This window comes from Dicentrarchus labrax, unplaced genomic scaffold (assembly GCF_905237075.1).
Source record: "Dicentrarchus labrax unplaced genomic scaffold, dlabrax2021, whole genome shotgun sequence".
NCBI lineage: Eukaryota > Metazoa > Chordata > Actinopteri > Moronidae > Dicentrarchus > Dicentrarchus labrax.
The window spans coordinates 11,842,491-11,863,213 of NW_026136711.1; the positions used below are offsets into that span (position 1 = coordinate 11,842,491).

At 43.0% G+C, this 20,723-nt stretch overlaps 1 protein-coding gene across 7 annotated transcripts; it reads left to right on the top strand.

The window, feature by feature from the left end:
* Nucleotides 1-474: 474 nt before the first annotated feature.
* On the top strand, nt 475-20,610 carry LOC127372370 (death-inducer obliterator 1). 7 transcript variants are annotated; one of them, XM_051416002.1, is made up of 17 exons: nt 475-605; nt 2,030-2,113; nt 3,467-3,577; nt 3,833-4,961; nt 5,287-5,710; nt 6,193-6,552; nt 8,661-8,880; nt 11,715-12,276; nt 12,363-12,522; nt 12,637-12,753; nt 12,857-13,018; nt 13,348-13,507; nt 13,612-14,122; nt 14,398-14,545; nt 14,658-14,747; nt 14,844-15,039; nt 16,414-20,610. In XM_051416002.1, the coding sequence occupies exons 3-17, from the start codon at nt 3,496-3,498 to the stop codon at nt 20,013-20,015; spliced, it is 7,923 nt and encodes a 2,640-aa protein (XP_051271962.1). In that variant the 5' UTR covers nt 475-605; nt 2,030-2,113; nt 3,467-3,495; the 3' UTR covers nt 20,016-20,610. The 7 variants fall into 7 exon arrangements, with proteins under 7 accessions (XP_051271962.1, XP_051271967.1, XP_051271964.1 ...); XM_051416007.1 differs by having other exon boundaries at nt 12,857-12,970; XM_051416004.1 differs by having other exon boundaries at nt 8,664-8,880.
* The last annotated feature ends 113 nt before the right edge of the window (nt 20,611-20,723 follow it).

Here is a 20,723-nt window from a genome sequence, read left to right on the forward strand (position 1 = left end):
AACTCAAGCTCAGATAATACAATCATGCAAAACACGAACTGTGCCAGGTTGTATCTTATAGTTGTTTCAGAAGAACTTGTTCATGTGTTGGATTGGTTTTGGTATATTATGTACATTTTATACAAATATATTTTGTCAGCTCCTCCCTGTTTTTTTTAACATGTGTGGCACATTTTAATATTTCAGGACTCTATACATCAGAGGTCCTGAAAAAGAGCTTTATTAGGAGTTTAAATACAGACTTGTTCGAAGTCAAAATCCTGCAATGTTGTATCAAATGCAGAAGTTGGATAAAAGATGAAAAAAAACCAGCTACAATCTCTTACTACTCCAGATTATAATACTACGTTAAAATGCGAAAACAAATGAGTCAACTGTAAACTAAAAACCTTATAAGGCTGCCCCACAGGCCAAACAACCCCAGCATTATTGCCTGTGCCTGCTCAGTTTTCCTCCTGGCCAGTGGGGGCGCTGTAGACACACTGGGCGTATTGTGTAAACCGTCAGCCATCTGCCGCAGTCAGTTAACGCTAGCTCCAGCGGGAATGGAAAATGGAGGATTGACCGAAGAGCGAGGGCATATCATCGGTATTTCTAGCGCGTAGGTGGGTAGAATGCAACAAATGAAAATGATAGTTTTTAAGTGTAATTTTGTGTTCTGTGTGGGATGCCTCCGTGTCTCCGTTGCTGCCCGCACACAGGGGTTGTCTGAGGCACTGTCGAATAGGATGCGCCTGACGTTAACGTTAGCTCTCACGGTAACCTGAGTTACAAACTACGCGATTACATTTGACTCTGGTCATTCACACTGGTCAGTTAGATATGGTTATTGCTACCAAATGAATGTCTGTCATTGTTCAGTGTTCTGTAATTACGTGGTTGGGTTTTAGGGGCTACTTTAACAGCTACAGGTTGAATTTGTCGTTAGCCTAGCCGTGCTCGTGGTGGCTAATAGCGTTAGCCAAGCCTGCTAGCTACAAGTGCACGTTTTTCAACGCTCGGTTCCTCGTTATAAAACGAAACGGTAGTCGACGGGAAGAAGAAGAAGATGCATGCATGCAAAGATGTGCTTAACGTTACACAGGGCGTTGCCGAGTGTGCCCCACGCAGTAATTCAACACAGTTTATATCACTATGGTGTTAGGTTAGCTAACGGTGAATAGCGTAACGTTGGGGGTTTGGCACAGTGTTGTCTTAGCGGCCATCATTGGTGTCGGGTGTGCGTCCTTCGTATCGTAGTTTTATGTCTGATTTCTCCTGTGTATATTCTGACCTGATCCATACACATTTACAGCATTTGACTATACACACGCTAAACTGGTTGAGATTGGGATTTGAGCGGTATATCACTGCCTTAAGGCCGTGTGCAGCTACTGGACCTCCAATATGTGTAACGTTATTACACCTGTCACCGCTGAACCTGTACATGTCAGGAAGTTTAATTTAACCGCTTTGTCTTAATGTGTGAATATATTGTCAAATTTGATCTTCGTCCCGGGCCCCTCCCACCTTTCATGGCAACAGCCCCCCCCCCTCCTTCACGTGGCACGTAGTCGTGACCACAGGCGCACCATTGGATGGATCCTGTTTAATCACTTTCAGTCTTCGGTTGGATGTTTTATCCGGTGTTGCGGTGCAGTGTGCAAGGCTCATCGACACCTCAACTGAAAAGCAGAAACAGTGATTATAGATTCATTTAGGATGCCATTTCCTACCGATGCATTCAACTATTCAATGAGTTCAATTATTCTTTAAGCTTTTTTCACTCACTGTGAATTGTCAGCAGTTCCCTCCTTCATATTTGGCTCTATTATGCATTTGCTGTGACTTTGAATAACGCTGCAAAGTCATCATTGTGCCTTATTAAACCATCAATTTAACATTTCAATTGAGCAGTTGGGCAAATGATAAAGACCCCACTTAGTGTTGTTTGTGTTAACTAAACAAATCCTCACTGCTGTTGCATCCTAGCCTTTCTGTGAAGCGCAGAGCGCTCTGACCCTAACTTGTGTTTTTCTCTATCTGACAGATCCCTTTATCCATGTACCAGGATCGATGAAGCCTTTGTTTAGTTTGAAGAAGCACTCTGTTACGCATCACTGCTGAACTGCAGGTACAGACATTGGCTATTTTCATTACCTACTCTTACGTTAGAGAATAGCAATTTTGTTTTTTGTGTAGTGCAGTTTTGTTAATTATCATTTGCAGAACGATTTAACAAAGATTTAGCCAATCACAATCAACATAAACAACTTCTTTATTGCATTGGGCCATAACAAATTTGGTTTTAGACCTGTGAGTGCCTAAAATGTCCTGACCCTTATATAGCATAGTTTTTTAGTTTAATCCCAATAAATCAAATTCCAAATTATTCAAATAGCAAACATTACATCTGTAATTTTAAGTTAAAACATGTACAATTTATATTGTAATATTCTGCTAAAGTAGTTACTATTCATATATTAAATATATATTATATTGCAGCATTAGATGTTGCCACTTTCCGTCACCCTTAGTAGCAAACATGCTACACTCAGCATCTGTCATTATGCATTCTTATGGAAAATCCTGCTACAAATATAAAAAGCTAACAGATAAAACAATAATTTTACTAATGATTTTGATTAGGCTGATCAATGTAAAGTGTGATGGCTTACTCTCTTGGTTCCGGACACATGTATACAGTATGTATTTGTGTCATTAAACGCATCCATATTTGAATGTCTACAGTGTGTACAGGCTGCTATTGATAGATCAAAATTTGGCGGTTTAAAAAAAATCTGAAAAAGACATTGTCTGAGTTATAAAAACATAATGGGTATAAACAACATCTTAAAACGGATCCCTTAGATTATTGTTGTTGTTATTATTATTATTATTATTCCTTTTACAGAATTGTGACCAAGTTATGTATAGAGTGGGACATTTAGTTACAAATCAACTTCTTATTTCTTCCTGGTGCACAAACTAGACACCGTTTCCAAATTAACCCTAGTTAAAGCCTAGTTTGGCATTTCTGTACTGCAATTTCTTGTTGCTTATTATTCGACATATACACCAATATGATATGTTGCATGAAGCTAATATTGACCGATATGTCAAACACATCATTGTTGATACATATGGCTCTTATGATTTTAAGATATGTGTTTGTGTTCCTCTCATTATTGCATCTGTTCTCATTTATAGCAGCCATAATGAGGTTGTTTGGCTACACTGTGATTGTAGTGGTATCATATGAAGAATTTACACCATTGCATACTTTCAACAGAGCTGCCATTACGAAAGATTTGTTGAATTTGTACGTATGCAAATAAACATAAGTGTTATATTTGTAACAGTATTCTGGAGCAATAATACTATAGAAACATGTCAAAAATATGGCAGCACCAGGTGGCTTTCAGTATATGTCATATTGTTACCTGAAAAGAGTGACTCATAGCTGGTCTCTTGTGCTCTTCTGTAGTTTGAAAGTAGTGATTGACTCCATCATCTATGGAGGAGAATGTGAGCCCTGAGCTCTCTCTAGCTCCTGAGCCAGAGCAGAGCCAGGACCGTATGGATAGCTGCTCTCAAGGTACCTTGGATGAGCTTCTTTTCCTTCATAATAAAGGGGGGGGACGTTGTCGTAATACCAGTTTTTGTGTCAGGTTCTATGAGCTTTGAATGATATAAAATTTGGGTAAAAAAGTAGGGTAAGTAAGTCATAACCAAGTCTAAAGATCATATTCAAATTTGTTTTAATTCATTTGTACAGTATGCTTGATCACAAAACAATCAGTTTCTTGGCTATGTTTAACTGGTGATTGCATGCCATCATTTTTGCCCACAGCTTTCTTTGATCGTCTGTTCACAGGTTTTGGAGAAGGGGATAGTGAGCATATAGTACAGTTTCAAACTGAAAGCAAGAATGTGGCCAAAGAGACATTAGAGGAGCCAGATAAATCTTCAAGGGCTGGCAGCGAAGTAAAGAAGACTTGGGCTTTCCGACGGTCCACTGTTGCAAAGAGAGAGATGCCAGTGGAGGCAGCAACCAACAGCCCTGAAAACCGCTGTCCTGTACGTCGCAGTGGCAGGCAGTCTAAGCGTACCGACAAACTAGAGGAATTCCTCTTGACTGCCAAAAGGGGGTCAAGAAAGAGCGCCCCTCCCAGTCTAGAAAGTGGAGATCCTCCTTCCCAAACACCTACTGATGCAGAGACTGCCTCAGAGGCCAGCTTTGACGGTAACGCTGACACCAAGGCTGTAGAGGACAAGGTAGAGTCCCCAGAGAGGCTGACGAGAAGTGGCGCAAGGAAACAGACCCAACGGAAAACCAGAGGTGGCAGACAGGCCCAACGAGGCGGCGGAGTGACAGTCAAAGATGAGGGAAGCTCTGAGAATGAAGAGGACAGCAGAGATTCTGCCATTAAGGACCAGTTATCAGAAAAAAAAGATGAAACAAGTTATCCCAGTCCTGAAGATGTAGGGAGCACTAATACAGTACAGCCTCAGCCAGAGCAGGACTCTGAGAAAATGGGTGGTGTTGAGGAGAAGAACGAACATGGAGATAAAAATGACAACATGGAAACGGAGAAGGAGACCGACAAAGAGACTGATGAGGATGGCGCAGACAAGCCTGCAGCAATGCTGGTAAAACGAGGACCAATAAGAACTTACATAAATAAAAAGAAGGTAGCCAATAAAAACACTACGCCTGTTAAGGCTTCTGCTCCTGCCACCACTCCTGTCAAGGGTGACACCAAACCCAAAGCAACCCAAGCTTCTGAAAAGACACACAAGGACAATGATGATGAGAACGATGATGAGAATGATGATGACGACGATGACGACGATGATGATGATGATGATGATGAGAATGACTCTTCGACGTCTTCGTCTTCATCTTCCGTTGATTCTGACGAAGGAGGTTATGACCCCAATGCACTTTACTGCATCTGTCGCCAGAAACACAACAAACGGTAATTTTCTATCTATATTTTTTTATCCATTGTTGCTATTATTGTGATCACAATGACTGCAGTGTCTACTTAAAGTGTAAATAATGAGATACATTGTACATTTTAATAAGCATATTGCCACTTGCTTTTTTTGGGTATATGTAAATATATATGTAAACATTTTACTTAAATGTGCTCTCTTTGTCTAGGCTAGTAGCTACAACCACTGTCCGATTTCTCATTGTCATGTTGTAGTCGGACTCTACTCGAAAGTATGAGGAAAGCCAGTTTTTCTTGAGTATTATTTAAAAGAAAGTTGACACTATAAATGTCCTTTGCACACTAGGTTCATGATCTGCTGTGACCGCTGCGAGGAGTGGTTCCACGGAGACTGTGTGGGCATCACTGAGGCCCGCGGGCGCCTGATGGAGAGAAATGGGGAAGACTACATCTGCCCAAATTGCACTGCTAAGAAAAACCAGGTGGTCAGACCCGCCACATCCATCCTCTCTACCAGCACAGAGATCGGAAAGCTCAAAGTTGACGTTGCTCCTTCAACTTCTGGTCTCTCTGCCCTTACCTCTTCTGCAACTGCTGAGAAAACCAGTGGAGCAGATGCCAGTCAGTCAGCTGTTCAGGCTGGGACAGCACCTCCGTCCTCCACATCTGCTGGAATTGAAGAGAAGGTAGCAGAGGACCAGGGCATCAAAGGCAGGATAGAGAAAGCTACTAATCCAACTGGGAAAAAGAAGATAAAGATCTTTCAGCCGGTAGGTTACAGCTGATCAACTTTGAATTACTTAATGATTATGAGCCCAGCTATTAAATCATTGTCTAAGTTTATTTAAAAGTTACTATGATGCCACGCTAAACTATTTAATTCTATAGAGTTCATACTTGAATGCCATCTCAATACAGTCACTGTCAAATATTTAAATGTGTGGGAAAAATGGAAATTGTTATTTAGCTGTGATTAGAGTGCAGTGCCCATGACTTCAACTGTTAGTCTTTTGAGTCTGAATGGGTGTTTTTAGAGAGTGCAGATTAGGACCCAATAAGTGGCTCCAGATAAATCTTTGTGGACAAACAGATGGCATAGCATCAAGCATGCTGCCACAACTTAAAACTAAAAGTCGTTCTGCAAAACATAGTTTACAATTATAAAGAATAAAGAAAATGAGTAGTTCATTCAGAAAGCTGATATTGCATTACTCGTCATCAGCTGTTAATTTTATTATGTACTGACTTGAAGCAGACTATACAGCAGCCAGCTGAACCAAAAGCAGACCAGAAATCGTCACCGACTGTGGAAAAGAAGGCACAGCAGAAAGCACTACCAGACACAGAGCAGAAAGTGGCGTCAAACGTGGAGGTGAAAACGACAGCGGATGTGCCAGAGGAGGAGAAGGCCGGGAAGAAGGCTGTGGAGGAGTCTTCCCTTCCTAAGTGTATTGGCCCTGGCTGTGAGAATAACGCCCAGCCAGACTCTGTGTACTGTGGCAACGACTGTATCCTGAGGCATGCCGCTGCGACCATGAAGTCCATCACTGATGTCAAAGAGCCCAAGCAGAAGGACAAGGCGAGGGCCCAGAAAACCAAGTCTACACCAAAGGTAACTCGGACCACTAGAAATAACACCCTTTACATGTCAGCAAAAATGTTAATGCTTCACCTAATGTGAAAAGCTGTGCAGGGTAGCAGACGTAATATTCTAGTTATAATATCAGTGATGGCAGTGGAAAGTATTTTCTTAGAAGTTGTGTATGACTGCCAAACAATCTCATGTCTTTATCACATTTGAGAAATTGTTTCTTAAAATGCATTGTGTTGTTTGCTGAATGGCTTATTGTTTGTGTTGTTGGGCATTGAATCCTTGAGGAGTCTGCTGTCACTATTGAAGACGTTTCTACCATGTCTCTGAACGACTTCAATCAGAACAATATAATGTACATGCTTTAATCATAACATGATAACTTGCATCCTTTTATATACAGACATAAGTAGCTGCATTGATGTGAATAACCTATATTCATATGTATGGAACAACTATTACTTAATAATAACACACTCAAGTGGTATTACAAGCATATGTGGGATTGAGAAGAAGATTTACCTTGGCAGTGTCACGTTTTCTGCTGTCGCTGCACCCTGATCATTTTAACAATGTCACTATATATCATTAAATATATAATTAAAATCAAATCTTGCTGATTTAAAACGGTTTAGAAAGCATTGTTGTTGCTCTAAAGTAGTACTCGGAAGTGGAATTGCTTAACAAATGTAACTGGCAGCTGCTAATTTCTAAAGTCGGCACATTTTGATGTTTAAGTGCCTGCCCCAAAAAGCAAATTTAGTTGGTTAGCAACGGACTCACATTTAACAGGAGCAGATCACAGTGGTAACCTGCAATGGAGTAGGTTAAGTTCAGTGACCCGTCTACCGACCAGTCGGCTCATGGAAACAAGGGAGTCATCATTCCCACTGGATCGTTAACTGGACAAAAGCACTGCATGCAGATTAGTGTGACAAGTATTTCAAGCCGTCAAGCAATGCATTTATACACCCAGAATGATTTGTTTTGCTTTACAAGGTAATTTATTTTATTAATGAAAAAAATACTATGTTGTAACCCAATAAGGCTGCTGGGTAATCTCCAGCCCTAGAGAATGTTATAGAGGGAGGGTTGTATAAGTTAATCATTTCCCCAGTGCACCCAAACAATGGCAGCTTATTTAACAAAAGAATATCTAAATGAATGTGGCTCTTAACACCTTACCTACAAAGCATTTTGTTTACAGTTGTAATGCACGTTTTTATGCAATCACATTATCTGCATTTCTGATGTCCTGTATAATTCATATTTATGTCATATTAGGGACATTATAGAGGAGTTTAACTATAGGCTTGAAAATATCAACAGTATACAGCCTGAACGGTATTTTTATTTTTTTTTATTTATTTTTTTTTAACTGTCATTGGTTTGATTTTTGTGCTTGTGTTCTGTATCTTTTATTAGCCCGCTTAACCTAATTTTGGCTCTGCAACAATGAAAATTCCCCACAGGAGTCAGCGGTCTTACCCTGGTGTTAAATGCTCAGCTTCTCATATGTTGCTGTTAGAACTGATTTGTTACAATTTGTTACAACTGCTGCCTACTTCATGTGCTTTCATAGCTAGATTAAAAAATGCTGAGGTCTTATTTCTCAAATGGGCCTGTGTGAGGTTGAACCTTCCAAAGGCCGGCTGCGGGTAAAAAAAAGAATTACAAAGAAAGCCTGACAATGTTGAACTTGCTTTGTTATACCGGGCCCACTTTTTAAGAACTTTTTGGCTCACTAGCCTAGACCAGTAATGTACTTGCCAAAAGTACAAAGTGTACATGTTTCACAGAAATGTGCCCAGGTTTACATAAGCTGGGATGCTATAGAGCAACGGGGCGGCCAGTCCGGAGCTTTGAGTATGCAGAAATGCTATTAATTTACTCTGAAATGTACTAGGCACATTATGTGTACGGTGGTTAGAAAGAACAAAAATGGAGAAAAGGCAGACTAAAGATTTGTAAGAGTTAACCAAGGGCAGATTTTCCTGGCACTTAGCAGTGCTTTGTAGAGGGAATCTATTTTTAGAATGGCTGAAATAAAACATTACTGTTTTTAGTAAATCAAACTATGCTTGCTGAGAGCTGTCACTAAAAGGCCTGTTTCTTCCCCGTCCACCCAGAAGACCGGCGCTGGTTGGAAGAAGACGCAGAAGAAGACCCGGGAGGAGTCAGACAGTGAGGAAGACTACAGCCCCGATCTAGATGAGGATGACGAAGATGAGCATGCTGAGGAACACCCGCCCCCGCCAGCCACTGCATCCTGGTCCAGCGACCATAATTACATTGCAGTAACACCAGAAAAGACTACACCCATATCACCAACAGTGTTAAACAAAAAGTGTATGTATCTCTTTGAAGGTCTTGGGCTGTTTTTGAAACCACATTGTTGTTTTTCCATTATAAATGTGGTTCCTGTTGTGCTAACATCATTTAGAAATGATCCCTACGTTTGGGGAAGAACATGAGGGATGAACTCAGCTGTATGCTAGACTTAATGATTTGAAGTGTTATTTTGATAATGTAAAGGTTTTGTTACTCAGTGAAATGTTGGCAGCTGTGGGAAAGGTAAGTGTTATTTGTGGCGTTGGGTAAGTATTGAATAATCCAGAATGTATTTATTTTGAAAGGGGCACTCCACAGATAGCACTCATGAAGATAATTTTATTAGTCAAGGTGGGCGTACTAAGCCTGTGAACACAGTTGTATAATGTCTTCTGTGGCTCGGGAAGAGCTTTGCAAAGTCATTCTGATGACATCACCAAGGTTATTTCAGCTTGGGCTTTGAAGACTTAAAATCCTTAACAGAAAGCTTGCGTTACAAACTGAAGGCAGTAGGCTGAAAGATATAGGCTCTAACATGATGCATATGTATTATGGGAAATGTAGGATCCAGCAGGGTTTTTTCTGGATCTACTACAGATGAGAAGTCAGGATACCTCGGCTTCTGCTGCATCAATTTTGAACATTTCTTTTTTTAATATGACTGTTAAGTCTCAACTTTTTGGAAGTGCAATACTAAATCGCTGGAGTACCTCCTAGTTAAACTGCAGGGGGTGATGAAAACCTATAACGGCACATGTGGTAGAGAGGAAAGGAGGGCAGTAATCTCAATTTCAGAGCACTGAGCCGATTATGATGCTTTACCATCAGATGTATGAATGTGATGAGTGGACTGGTGTGTGTGTGTGTGTGTGTGTGTGTGTGATTTCAAATTACGTGTTTAAGTGTCTCCTGGGTTCATCAACTCAGCTGCTGGACCTATAAAAAAGGTCCTTCCCCTCCCTTTCTCCAGCAGGTAGGTACCTCCAGAATTTCCCCATGTTTATGTGGACTGATGGGGCTAACATGGCTCATATTGAGCTGATGACTTCAAGCACCACAGTGTGTTTTTTCCTATCATTTATTTTGTTTTTAACAGGCTGACTTGTTTCAAAGTTGTTGTTTTTATTCATATTGAATATGATGCCTCACTATTCAGTGGGAAACTGGCTTTAAAATAAAAGGTGATATAACAGATTTTAGGATGCCTCGATTGATTATGTGAGCAGTGTTGGCTTGCTGTAGGATGTCCTGACCAGTTCAGCTCAAACAAGCGTATGCATCTGATAAATCTACACACACTGTGGAGATGTGACACTCAAGAGCCCCCAGATGGTGAACGGCCAGTGAAGGGAAAGAAGCCATGCCACCGAGACCAGACCACCTGAAGACAATGCAGTGAAGTTCTGAACGGCCACATCAGAAGATGAAGGCTGAAGACCTGATGCAGAAGAGGGAGACCCACGCTCAATGCTTTACACACACATTTAGTACCTGATGAGCTCTGATATATATTGAGGAGAACGATTGTTGCTATGAAATGTGGACATTTTAGTTTCTTTAACTTTTATAAGAGGTCATTGAAGGCACTAGAATGATCTTAATTGATAGTAAGTGTTAATCTGAAGTCAATGCATCATCTTCAGGTCAGGAGATCAGTATGATTGTTGTGATTAATAGGATATTATGGCTCATTGATTTGTCCTTTCATAGCCCATATTTTGCTGAGTGATAGTTTGATTGGTGAGATAACATATCTTCAGAAGATGGTTGACTTTGGTTGCTTTTGGTCTCAATACTGTTGCCCTGCACAATATTATTGTGGTTTATACATCGTCGTAGGTGCATAGTTTGTATGTCCAAGTGGGGTTAATGCTTGTACTGATTCAGCTTTTAGCATGCTACATGGACACAATAGATGACACAGTAGCATCAGCAGATGACTGTTTGAAAAGAGTTTTGACAAGTGTGCATTGAAATATAAATTTAGGTGCAAATTGATATAATACTTTTTTTTTTTAAGTGAAAAGTTTTAAGAATAATAGTATGCATGTGTACCTGCATCATTTATTCAAATGACAGCCATTAATATGACTTGGGTCTAGTTACTTCTGAGGTCTGAGCTCATTACCTCATCAACTTGTGATAGTGGGTAGAGTTTGTAGCTGTGCTCATGATATGAATTAATCTTTAAATTTACAGTTTAAGAATGAGTAAGTTATGAACTCATTTCCTTTTTATTCTAACCCACATATTCACATAGGCACTGAAACAAGTGGGCTTAACAACATTTTAGCCAGTGAATAACTGGTTTAGGTTGCTTGTCTGTCACTTTGAAGTAAGAGAATCTGGTTGTTGTAGACTTTGCTTTGCACTAATTGCTGATCGTAAGTTTACAGTAAGAGTTTACTCAAGACTCAAGTGCATCACTTCCTTTCCTCCTGTGCGGATTTATGGGTACTGAGCTGTCTTATGGGGAGGCACTTGTATACTCTTCTCCGAAGATCATTGCCACCAAATAATGTTTGGGAGGAAAATACTTACTTCTGCGTAAACAGCACAATGTATCTGCCATCCACTGCCACAAATAAAGAGGGGCCTTTTAACTAGCCCAGTTGTCAACTTCGTGTTTATTCCAGAATGTTAATTTTAATGTGTCCACACAAGTAACAATGTTTTTGAGCTGTGAAATGTGTACTACATTGTGGTGTTTTATATGTTTTATATGTTTTATAGCACCATAGTCTCTGAATTATAGACCCAAAATCTTGATTATTTGCAGTGTAATGTACTATCACACAATAAGGTAGATGCTGGCATATTTTAAAATGTTTGATCTTGTTCTTGGATTCCAGCCCCCCCAAAAGAAGAGAAGCAGAGCGAGAAGGAGCAGAAAGAGAAGGAACCAGTCCCGGCTCCTGAGAAACCTTCCCCAGCGTCCGCAACACCAGTCAAAGGAAACAAGAAGGCCCCGGTCACTAAAGCAGCCAAGGTTTCCCCGAAAGGCAAGAAGCCTTCCCTTCAGACTACCAACTCAAAGGCGTCCAAAAAGCCCGCCACACCCCTGAGTAAAACCGCAGCAAAGTCCAAGAAACCAGGCCGGTCACCCGTCCATACCCCGTCTCCCTTCCCTCCAGGTCCGATCCACGTCACAGGAGCGCTGAGAGTCACAAAGTCCAACTTTACCATTCCTAAGAAGCAGCCACAACAAAAGGATGCTCCATCCCACAGTCAGTCCTCCTCATCCTCCAGAGTTCCATCGTCTACAGTTTCTTCAGCTCCCTCCAGCCACTCCTCCTCCTCCAGACCTCCACATCCAGCTGCTTCAGTGCCCCATGTGTCCCCTATGCCACCTCCACCCAACAATCAGATGAGACAGAACATCCGTCGCTCGCTGACAGACATCCTCTATAAGAGGTAAGAGTCCGACAGAAACCAGTTCAGAATGCTTTTATTTGTAAAATACAACAAGCACTAATAGTTGCTGTGTTCCTTGGCACCAGGGTGAGCGACAGTGATGACCTGAAAATGACTGAGAGTGAGGTGGGAAGGCTGGCCGTTGCCATTGAAAAGGAAATGTTTAACCTCTGCCTTAGCACTGACAGCAAGTACAAGAACAAATACAGGTCCCTCATGTTCAACCTGAAAGACCCTAAAAACAAAGTGAGTCAACATAAACATGCTAATGCTTACATTTACAGCCAAGTTCTGTATGTAAAGCTACTTATTGTCCCTCATGTTGAGATGTTAAAATATTGTGTGGTATGTTTGTCTCAGGGCTTGTTCTACAGGGTGGTGGGCGGTGAGGTTAGTCCCTTCAGACTGGTGAGACTAAGTGCTGAAGAGTTGCTTTCCAAAGAGATATCTGAGTGGAGGAAGCCCGATGCTCCTGAGGTAAATTCCCTTTAACGAAAACACTTGAGTTTGTAATAAAACAGACTGTTCTACAGGATGGTTGCATGAAAACGGCTACATTGTCTATGGTTGTCTCCTGCAGGCCCAGTCTTCCAGTTCAAGGACCCATTCGGGGCAGTCCAAACTGGGCAACAGGCATGACTCTGGCTCACATAGCTTTGATATGGAGGATGCTCCACCAACATCTGATGCAGATGTATGTATCTCTACCACCACTTCATCTACTCGCATGGCCTCTGCTGCAGTAAGTGCTAGCATGCTGTCTTTCTTTAGCTTTCACACTTTTCTTTTAACCTTTGCACGACCTTAGTACACAAACCGTTCAAATCTTGCAAAGTAAAGACCATAGCGAAGATATCGCAGGTTTGTTACCTTGCTAACTTGAATGCAATTTCTTAATTTCTGAAGCTTTGTCTTTCTTCAAAATGACTATGCGTTGAACCTACTTGCACTACCTTGCACAAAATACAGTGTTGTGCATCATAAGAATCCAGAATTGTGGCTGTTATGTAAAGGTTTACCTGTTCCAGTTCACCTAAGATTTGATAAAGAGCTTCTTTTCTGTGTCCATAGGACCAAGATGAGTCTAGCTCCACCCCTTCAGCTTCAGCTCAGCCCTCTGCCGAGGGGAACAGTGGCGGCAGCATGCCAGACATTTTCAGTACCATGCTCAAAGACACCACCTCTGAACACAGGACTCACCTCTTCGACCTCAACTGTAAAATATGCACAGGTAAATGAGAGGCTGATATGAAGTGCCAGGGGTTACATTTATCCAGTGGATTTAACGTGATTTATTACACAACAGATAACTTTTCTCTTTTTTTTGCCCTCTAGGTCAGAAGATGGAAGATGAACCTGCAGCTAAAAAGGCCAAACTGGCCAAGAAGCCTGAAACTAAGCTGCCCAGACAAGAGCTGCATTCTTCTAGGTCAGGGGACGTCTCTCCCGCCGGCCAGCCACTGGTCCCCACTGCTTACCAGCACCAAGACCCCATAGCCTACCAACATGGAATCCCTCCATCCTACCAGTCTAACATGGAGCCTGCTGTCCCAGAATCACAGCCACAGCTTTATCAAGAGGACCTCAATATGCTGGTAGCTCCGGCCCCCGCACCCGTCACCCCCACCGTGTCCTCTGTGAGCATCACCCGCAGAGACCCACGCATGGCCAGACACAGCTCCGGTGTGACTGTCACCTACACCGCCCCAGAAAAACCCATCAACAACTCAGCAGAAACAGTCCAAGCTCCTGTTAGTGCTCCAGTGGAGGTCGGACCCAAGGCGCCGCTGCCGATGCCCCCAGCTCCACCACCTTCAGTAGCTGTGTCCAAAACAACGAAAACAAGGTGCTCAATGTGGTTCCATATATTATCTCGTCCCGTTATAGCTGGGTTTGGTAGCATACTAAGAATTGTTAGTAATATATTTGCTATATTGTGTGCTCAAATTGCATGAAAATATATATGTAACATTTCTAAACAGGTGATACTACAGTAGAGTATGATGGGGTAGCGTAAGTGTTCTATTCTTTAAGAATAACCCTATATATGATCAACTGTGTACGAGAATGAGACTTGGGTTTTGGTTTTGCTCTAAAAGAGAGATGGTTTTGGTTTTACAGTACCTCTGAGCCCCCTCTTGAGGGTGAGACAGCAATCTTCCTCCACGGCCAAGAGAAGATTTGGAAAGGGATTATCAACATGCAGTCGGTGGCTAAGTTTGTGACCAAGGCTTATCTGGTGTCAGGATCCTTTGAACACCTGAAGGAGGTTAGTCATTTTGCAGGCTCAAGCTTGCAAACTTCAGTAACTATTGAATGCAAAACATTTGGGCACACACTTAATCAAAAGCGTCATACATAGTTTTGTCAATGTTATTCAGGATTTGCCAGACACCATTCATGTTGGAGGACGCATATCTCCAAACACAGTGTGGGACTATGTTGGGAAACTGAAAACCTCACTCTCCAAGGTTTGTTTGCAAGAAAAATAAATTGTATGAAAGTGCTTAACATCTTTATTTAAAATGACCTAATTTGCATACTTTTTTTTTTGTCTCTGTTTGCAGGAACTGTGTCTGATCCGTTTCCACCCAGCCACAGAGGAAGAGGAGGTGGCATATGTCTCTCTTTTCTCTTACTTTAGCAGCAGGAAAAGATTTGGTGTGGTGGCTAACAACAACCGTCGCATTAAAGACCTATATCTCATCCCACTGGGCTCAAAGGATCCATTACCCTCCAAACTCTTACCGTTTGATGGGCCAGGTAAGGATTTAAAGGGATACAGCAATATACCTTTGTGGTGACATGAATGTAAAAGTATTTATTTTAATATTTTAGCTGTTAAATTATGTTGTGTTCGTACCTGTGGTGAGTATAGTATATAGTGTCAATTTTGTTTTTGAACCCAGGTTGAAATGAGAGCTTTTATTCATGGTACTATTTGTACTGTAGGGGGCACTGACACTCCTTGTTGAGTCTCCCACAGAAGAGTCCTCTGTGCATATAACAGCTGCTGTGTTGTCTGCTGTGTATCTGACTTTGTATCACACATTTCTAATAAAGGAAGTTTGCATCGCAGGTTGGTGCTATTTGAGTCCAGTTTCAGCCTTTTGTTTTTTAAGACTTGGCTCATACATAAATACATACATAATTGAACAACGGTGTAATTAATTAATCGCTGTAAGGTAACTTGTACATTATTTTAAACCTTGCTGGTGTTCATGTGATAATATGTTGCACTGGAATAAACGTTCTCAAAATGTTCTTAACATGCACTCTTAAATGAAGAACCAGCACTTGTTCTAAACCTTCAACCATTGATTATACAACACTTTTAACAATACCCACATGGCTATTGCTGTGGTAAGTACACAGATTGTCCATTTCTGAGGATGTCCAACATCAGTAGATCTACTCCTGCACATTGTGCCTCAGAAAGAGATTATTGGACACATTTTTTTCTTTATTACCTAAGGAGATTCAGAAGAAATAACACTATTTCAGAACTTGTCTGATTCTGTGACTACGCTGGTAATGATCCCAAATCAAATTTCTGTGAATTAAACAGAATAATATAGTTCTCTATCTGTTGTAGTCTTTCTTGCAATTGTGTTTTGGCCATTAACAGGTACAGTCCAGATTTTAGTAAATACTTTTTTCAGTGGTTGGTTGCTTATATCTGGCAGTACATCTATATGTCACTGACAACAAATGTTTCTCTGCAGCTGGCACTCATTTACTAATGTTGACATGTTTATTACTCATGTTTTTGAATTCATCATTACATTTATTGTCTACTGACTATTTGCCGTACTGTAGACATGGAAACGTGCATAGTCATATCACTACCTTTGTTGTATTAAAGGATATGTTTTGAAGTTAGGAGAACGTTGCTTTTATATCTGATAGCATATTTTGGGCTTCTGGTTCTTTCTGTATGTATCATGGACATTACATTTTGTATTTTAAGTATTTAAAGGCTCTCATTTCTCCTGTGTTTTATTACAAAAGTCAGAAATGCTTTATCAAACCTTTTGTAGCTTCATATAAATAATGGCAGTCTATTTTGTGACATTGTATCTGCTAGCTATCTGCATGCAAATCTTTTCTAAGATTCTTGTTTTGTCCTCCTTGCAGGGCTTGAACCAGCTCGTCCAAACCTCCTCTTGGGCCTCCTGATCTGCCAGAAGGACAGAAAGCGAGCTGGTGCACCACTGGAAACTGAAGAAAAACGATCCAAGACTCAGACCAAAGATGCAGATGACAGTGGTCTTCCAAAGCCGTCTCCTTCAGTTAGAGCAGAAAGAAGCTCACGACAGAGTCTTGAAATCCCCTTCAGCACAACTCCTCCAGGGTCACCTCCACTCAGCTCCTCTGAGACCTCAAGCAGCACTGTGACCACCTCCTCAGTCCTTTCTTTCTTATCTTCTGTCAAAGCTCCAGCCACATCCACTACCACTGGCAAGGACTCCCCATCTTCTTCCAGCTCTGTTGCTTCCTCTGCAGCGACTGCCACTCCTCTTCAGACCATCCTTAATACTCTTTTTGGGAAGAAAAAGGACTCAGAGGCTTCCAACTCTCCTTCTGATCAGGGTGGGGAACTCTCCGTCCCGGCTGCTACAATGCTAGACCCCATTGTGCGGCAATTTGCACAGAGTTCTAAAGAAAAACAGGTGGAGGAGGATGAAGATGACCGACCGTACGATCCAGAAGAAGAGTATGATCCCAGTAGGGGCTACAATGTGCCTAAGAAGCCTGTTAAAGTAGTAAGCAAGCCAGAAACCTCTAAGCAACCTGAGGTGGTTGCGAATGAAGGTGATGATGTGGCATATGACCCAGAGGATGACTCCATTTTTGAGGACGTCAGAACTTTAGCACCAGGTCAAGCTAAGGCTGTTACAGAGTCTATAGCAGATCCACAAAAGATCTTGGAGAGCCTTAAACAGATTGGGGATACTACATTCCAGAAACAGGGAGAGCAGCAAATGTCATCCACAGTTACACCTGGTGCGTCATTGACACTTCCGGACACACTTTTAACTCAACCTACCAAATCCCTTTTGGCCAATACTCAACTACTGCAGCTTGGCAAAAAGGTTGAGGAGCTAGTGAAGTCTTCATCGGTTGCTCCCTTGATCAACCAGAGGAGAGATCCCCGACAGAGCAGGGATCCTCGCCAGGCTACAGCTGGCAGGAAATCAACTGATGAACCCGAGGAGAAAGAGGAGATATCTGCTCTGTTGCCAGATTCCACTCCTTCACAACCTGCGGTTCAAGAGCCTCAGCTGTTTAATGTAGCGGAGCTCCCTGACTCCTCACAAGGCCCAGAGACATCACCGCCTCAAGAGGAAGTGAAAAGCGAGATGCTACCCTTCATGGAGCCAGACAAGGTGGAGGTGTCAATTCCATTGTTAGGAGAGGAAATGGAACCTGATATGGAGGTCAACTACATGGATGAGGATGAAGTGAAAACTGAGGAAGCTGAGCCAATCAAGGCGGAAACAGAGATGGATAAGTACAGTATTTGGCCAAATGCTGCCAGTATTTTAAAAGTGGGCGAGGACTCAGAGTATGAGGAGAATAGTCAAGATACACCAACCCAAAGTTATTATAATGAGCCTGCAAACACCTCCACAATTACCTCTACAATCCCAGTACTCACTCAGAGCACAGCAATGGTTGACACTCAGTCCCATCACATGCCGCATCTCATGTCAGCTTCAGGCTTCAACAGCGAGTACAGACCTCCAGCTGACATCCCCCCACCATCCAACTTCCCCCCGCCCCATCCGATGCAGGGACAAAACATGTTAATGAGGCCACCGCCGATGTCTATGCCACCACCCATGCAAGGTCTTCCTCCAATGTCAGGCCCCCCTCCAATGCAGGGACCCCTTCCACCCATGCATGTTCCTCCCCCTGTACGTGGTCCTCCCCCCATGCAGGCTGACAGCAGCCAGCAATATGGCCCACCGCCGGCTGCATACCCTCCCTATCAGAACCAGTGGCCAGGCACCCAGCCACCCCCACAGCAGCAGCCTCCTCCTGGACAACTTCCTCAGAATATCCTGCCACCTAGAGGACTACCACCACCATTCCCTCCAATGGCCCAGAGAGGCCCTGCTCCTCAAATGTTTGATCCCTCCATTCCCCCTCAGCACATTGGACAGCAAGGCCCCCCTCCAGGCCTTCCCCCACCTCCTGCTTTTGATGGACAGAACAGTTTACCTCCACCACGATTCACCGGTCCTCCACCACCATTTAATTTCCCTGCAAATAGAGGTCCTCCTCCACCATTCTCGGGGCCACCTCTCGCTCACTTTGATAACAGACTCCCTCCTCCGTCCCACTTCCCAGGGCCAAGGGGTCCCCCGCCATCTCAGTATGGTGACCATGGGGCGCAACCACAGATGGTAGACCAACCTCGAGGCCCTGCAGAACAGTATAACAAAGACAATTCTAACTCCTTTAAGCTAAATGTGGACCAGAATCCAAACTCTCTGCGTATTTTTAAAGACAATCAGGGTCCCCCACCAGGTCCAGCATACCGGGGACCTCCACCTAACCAGTACGAGGACAGAAGAGGCCCACCTTCCAGTGGCGAAACGAGTGGACAGCACTTCAGTCCACATAATCAGTATGGGAGCTCCAGACCACACTCCTCACCACCGCATCGAGGATCATTTGATGAGCACAGAGGCCCTCCCCCTCATGAGAATAGACCCCACCCATCTCAGCGTTTTGGAGGATCAGAGCGGTACCGCTTGGATAGGCACTCTGATGAGGCCAGACCTGTTCGCCACAGTGGGCCGCTATTGCCAACTCCACCAGAGGCTCCCTTAGGTCCCCCAGGTCGCATGGGAGCCCACAGTCCAGACCTGCACAGGGACGACCACTGGCACCGGCACTCTCCTGAAATGAGGAGGAGGACCAGCACCGCCCGAGAGGACTCAGAACCCAGCAGCGGAGACCGCTTCAGTCGCTTTGAAGGAGGACACAGAGAACCTGCCACTGGTCCCTCACAACCCTCCGAAGAGAGACCAAGGGGTCTGTCCGAGGACCGCCGAAGGGAAAGAGAGCGGGATGTCCCCCACACTGCCAGGCTGTCATGGGACAGGGGCCAGGGCAAGCGGTGGAGCAGAGAGCGAGAGTGGGATAGAGGTAGAGAAAGGGACCGTGATCAGGAGCGTACCCGAGAAAGAGAGCGCAGCAGAGGGAGGGAGGGTGAGAGGCACAGGGAGACGGAGGGAGAGCGACACAGGGAGACGGAGGGAGAGCGACACAGGGAGACGGAGGGAGAGCGACACAGGGATCAAGACACAGACAAGAGGAGAGACCGGGAGAGAGACAGGGAAAGAGAGAGACCCAGGGATTCTGACAGGAGAGACCACGACCGCGACAGGGGGAGAAACCGTGACCGGGAACGTGAGCGAGACCGAGACCGAGACCGCGACCGTGAGCGAGAGCGAGAGCGAGACAGAAGACGGGACAGATCCCGAAGCAGGGAACGTGACCGAGACAGGGACAGGGACCGTGGGAAAGACCGGGGCAGGGACAGAGATAGAGACAGGGAGAGGGAGAGAGAGAGAGACAGGGACAAAGACAAGGACAAAGACAAAGACAGGGATCGTCGAGACAGGAGCAGAAGTAGAGAAAAGCGAGAGGAGAAAAAGGACAGTAAACATGATACCCCCAAGGAGAGTGACAAAAGTGCAGAAAATGACAAGAATATGTCCTAGTATCTGTGTTATGGACACTACATCACTGTTTTGAGAGACATTTAAATCTTTCACCAGTTGAAGTCATCACTGTAAATGTAGATAAACAGTATTTTGTTAAATTTCCAGTTGTGTTCCTACTAGAAAAAAGTTTGACAATGTTTGTATTCTTTTTGTCACTTAAAGGTTTCTAAGTTTGTTTTATCACATTTGACTAACAAAATCCTGAAGGCCATCTAAGTTGCTTGTGTTAAAGATGTATTAGGTAGGCTACTGAGTCCTATTACATGTACCTTCCTCCTGTAAAAGCATTTTTTAAAGAAAACAATAATGTAAGTGATTAACATACCATTTGCAATATGTAAATATGAATGTATTTGTGTATATACTGATGTTTTTAATCATACTTTTCTAAGTAGAGAAATTAAAAGCCATATATCTGAGATGGATAATGTGAAAGTTAAAGCATCACTGTTTACACACAAATGTGTGTTTATATGTCCAGCAGGTTTGAACTTAAAGGCTCCAACTATCTACAGTATACACCCCATCGATGGTTGTTAATGAAATGTCCTGATTTTCTTTCAGCTCAACCAATTAAACCCGTTTGATGACATGCGTTTGTCTCTTTTTGTAAATAGTTGTTTTCTGGGTGAAATATGAATTAAGTCTTGGTCCCAATGTAATGTAACATTGCTTAGCGATTTTTTTTTTTACATTGTGGTTCAA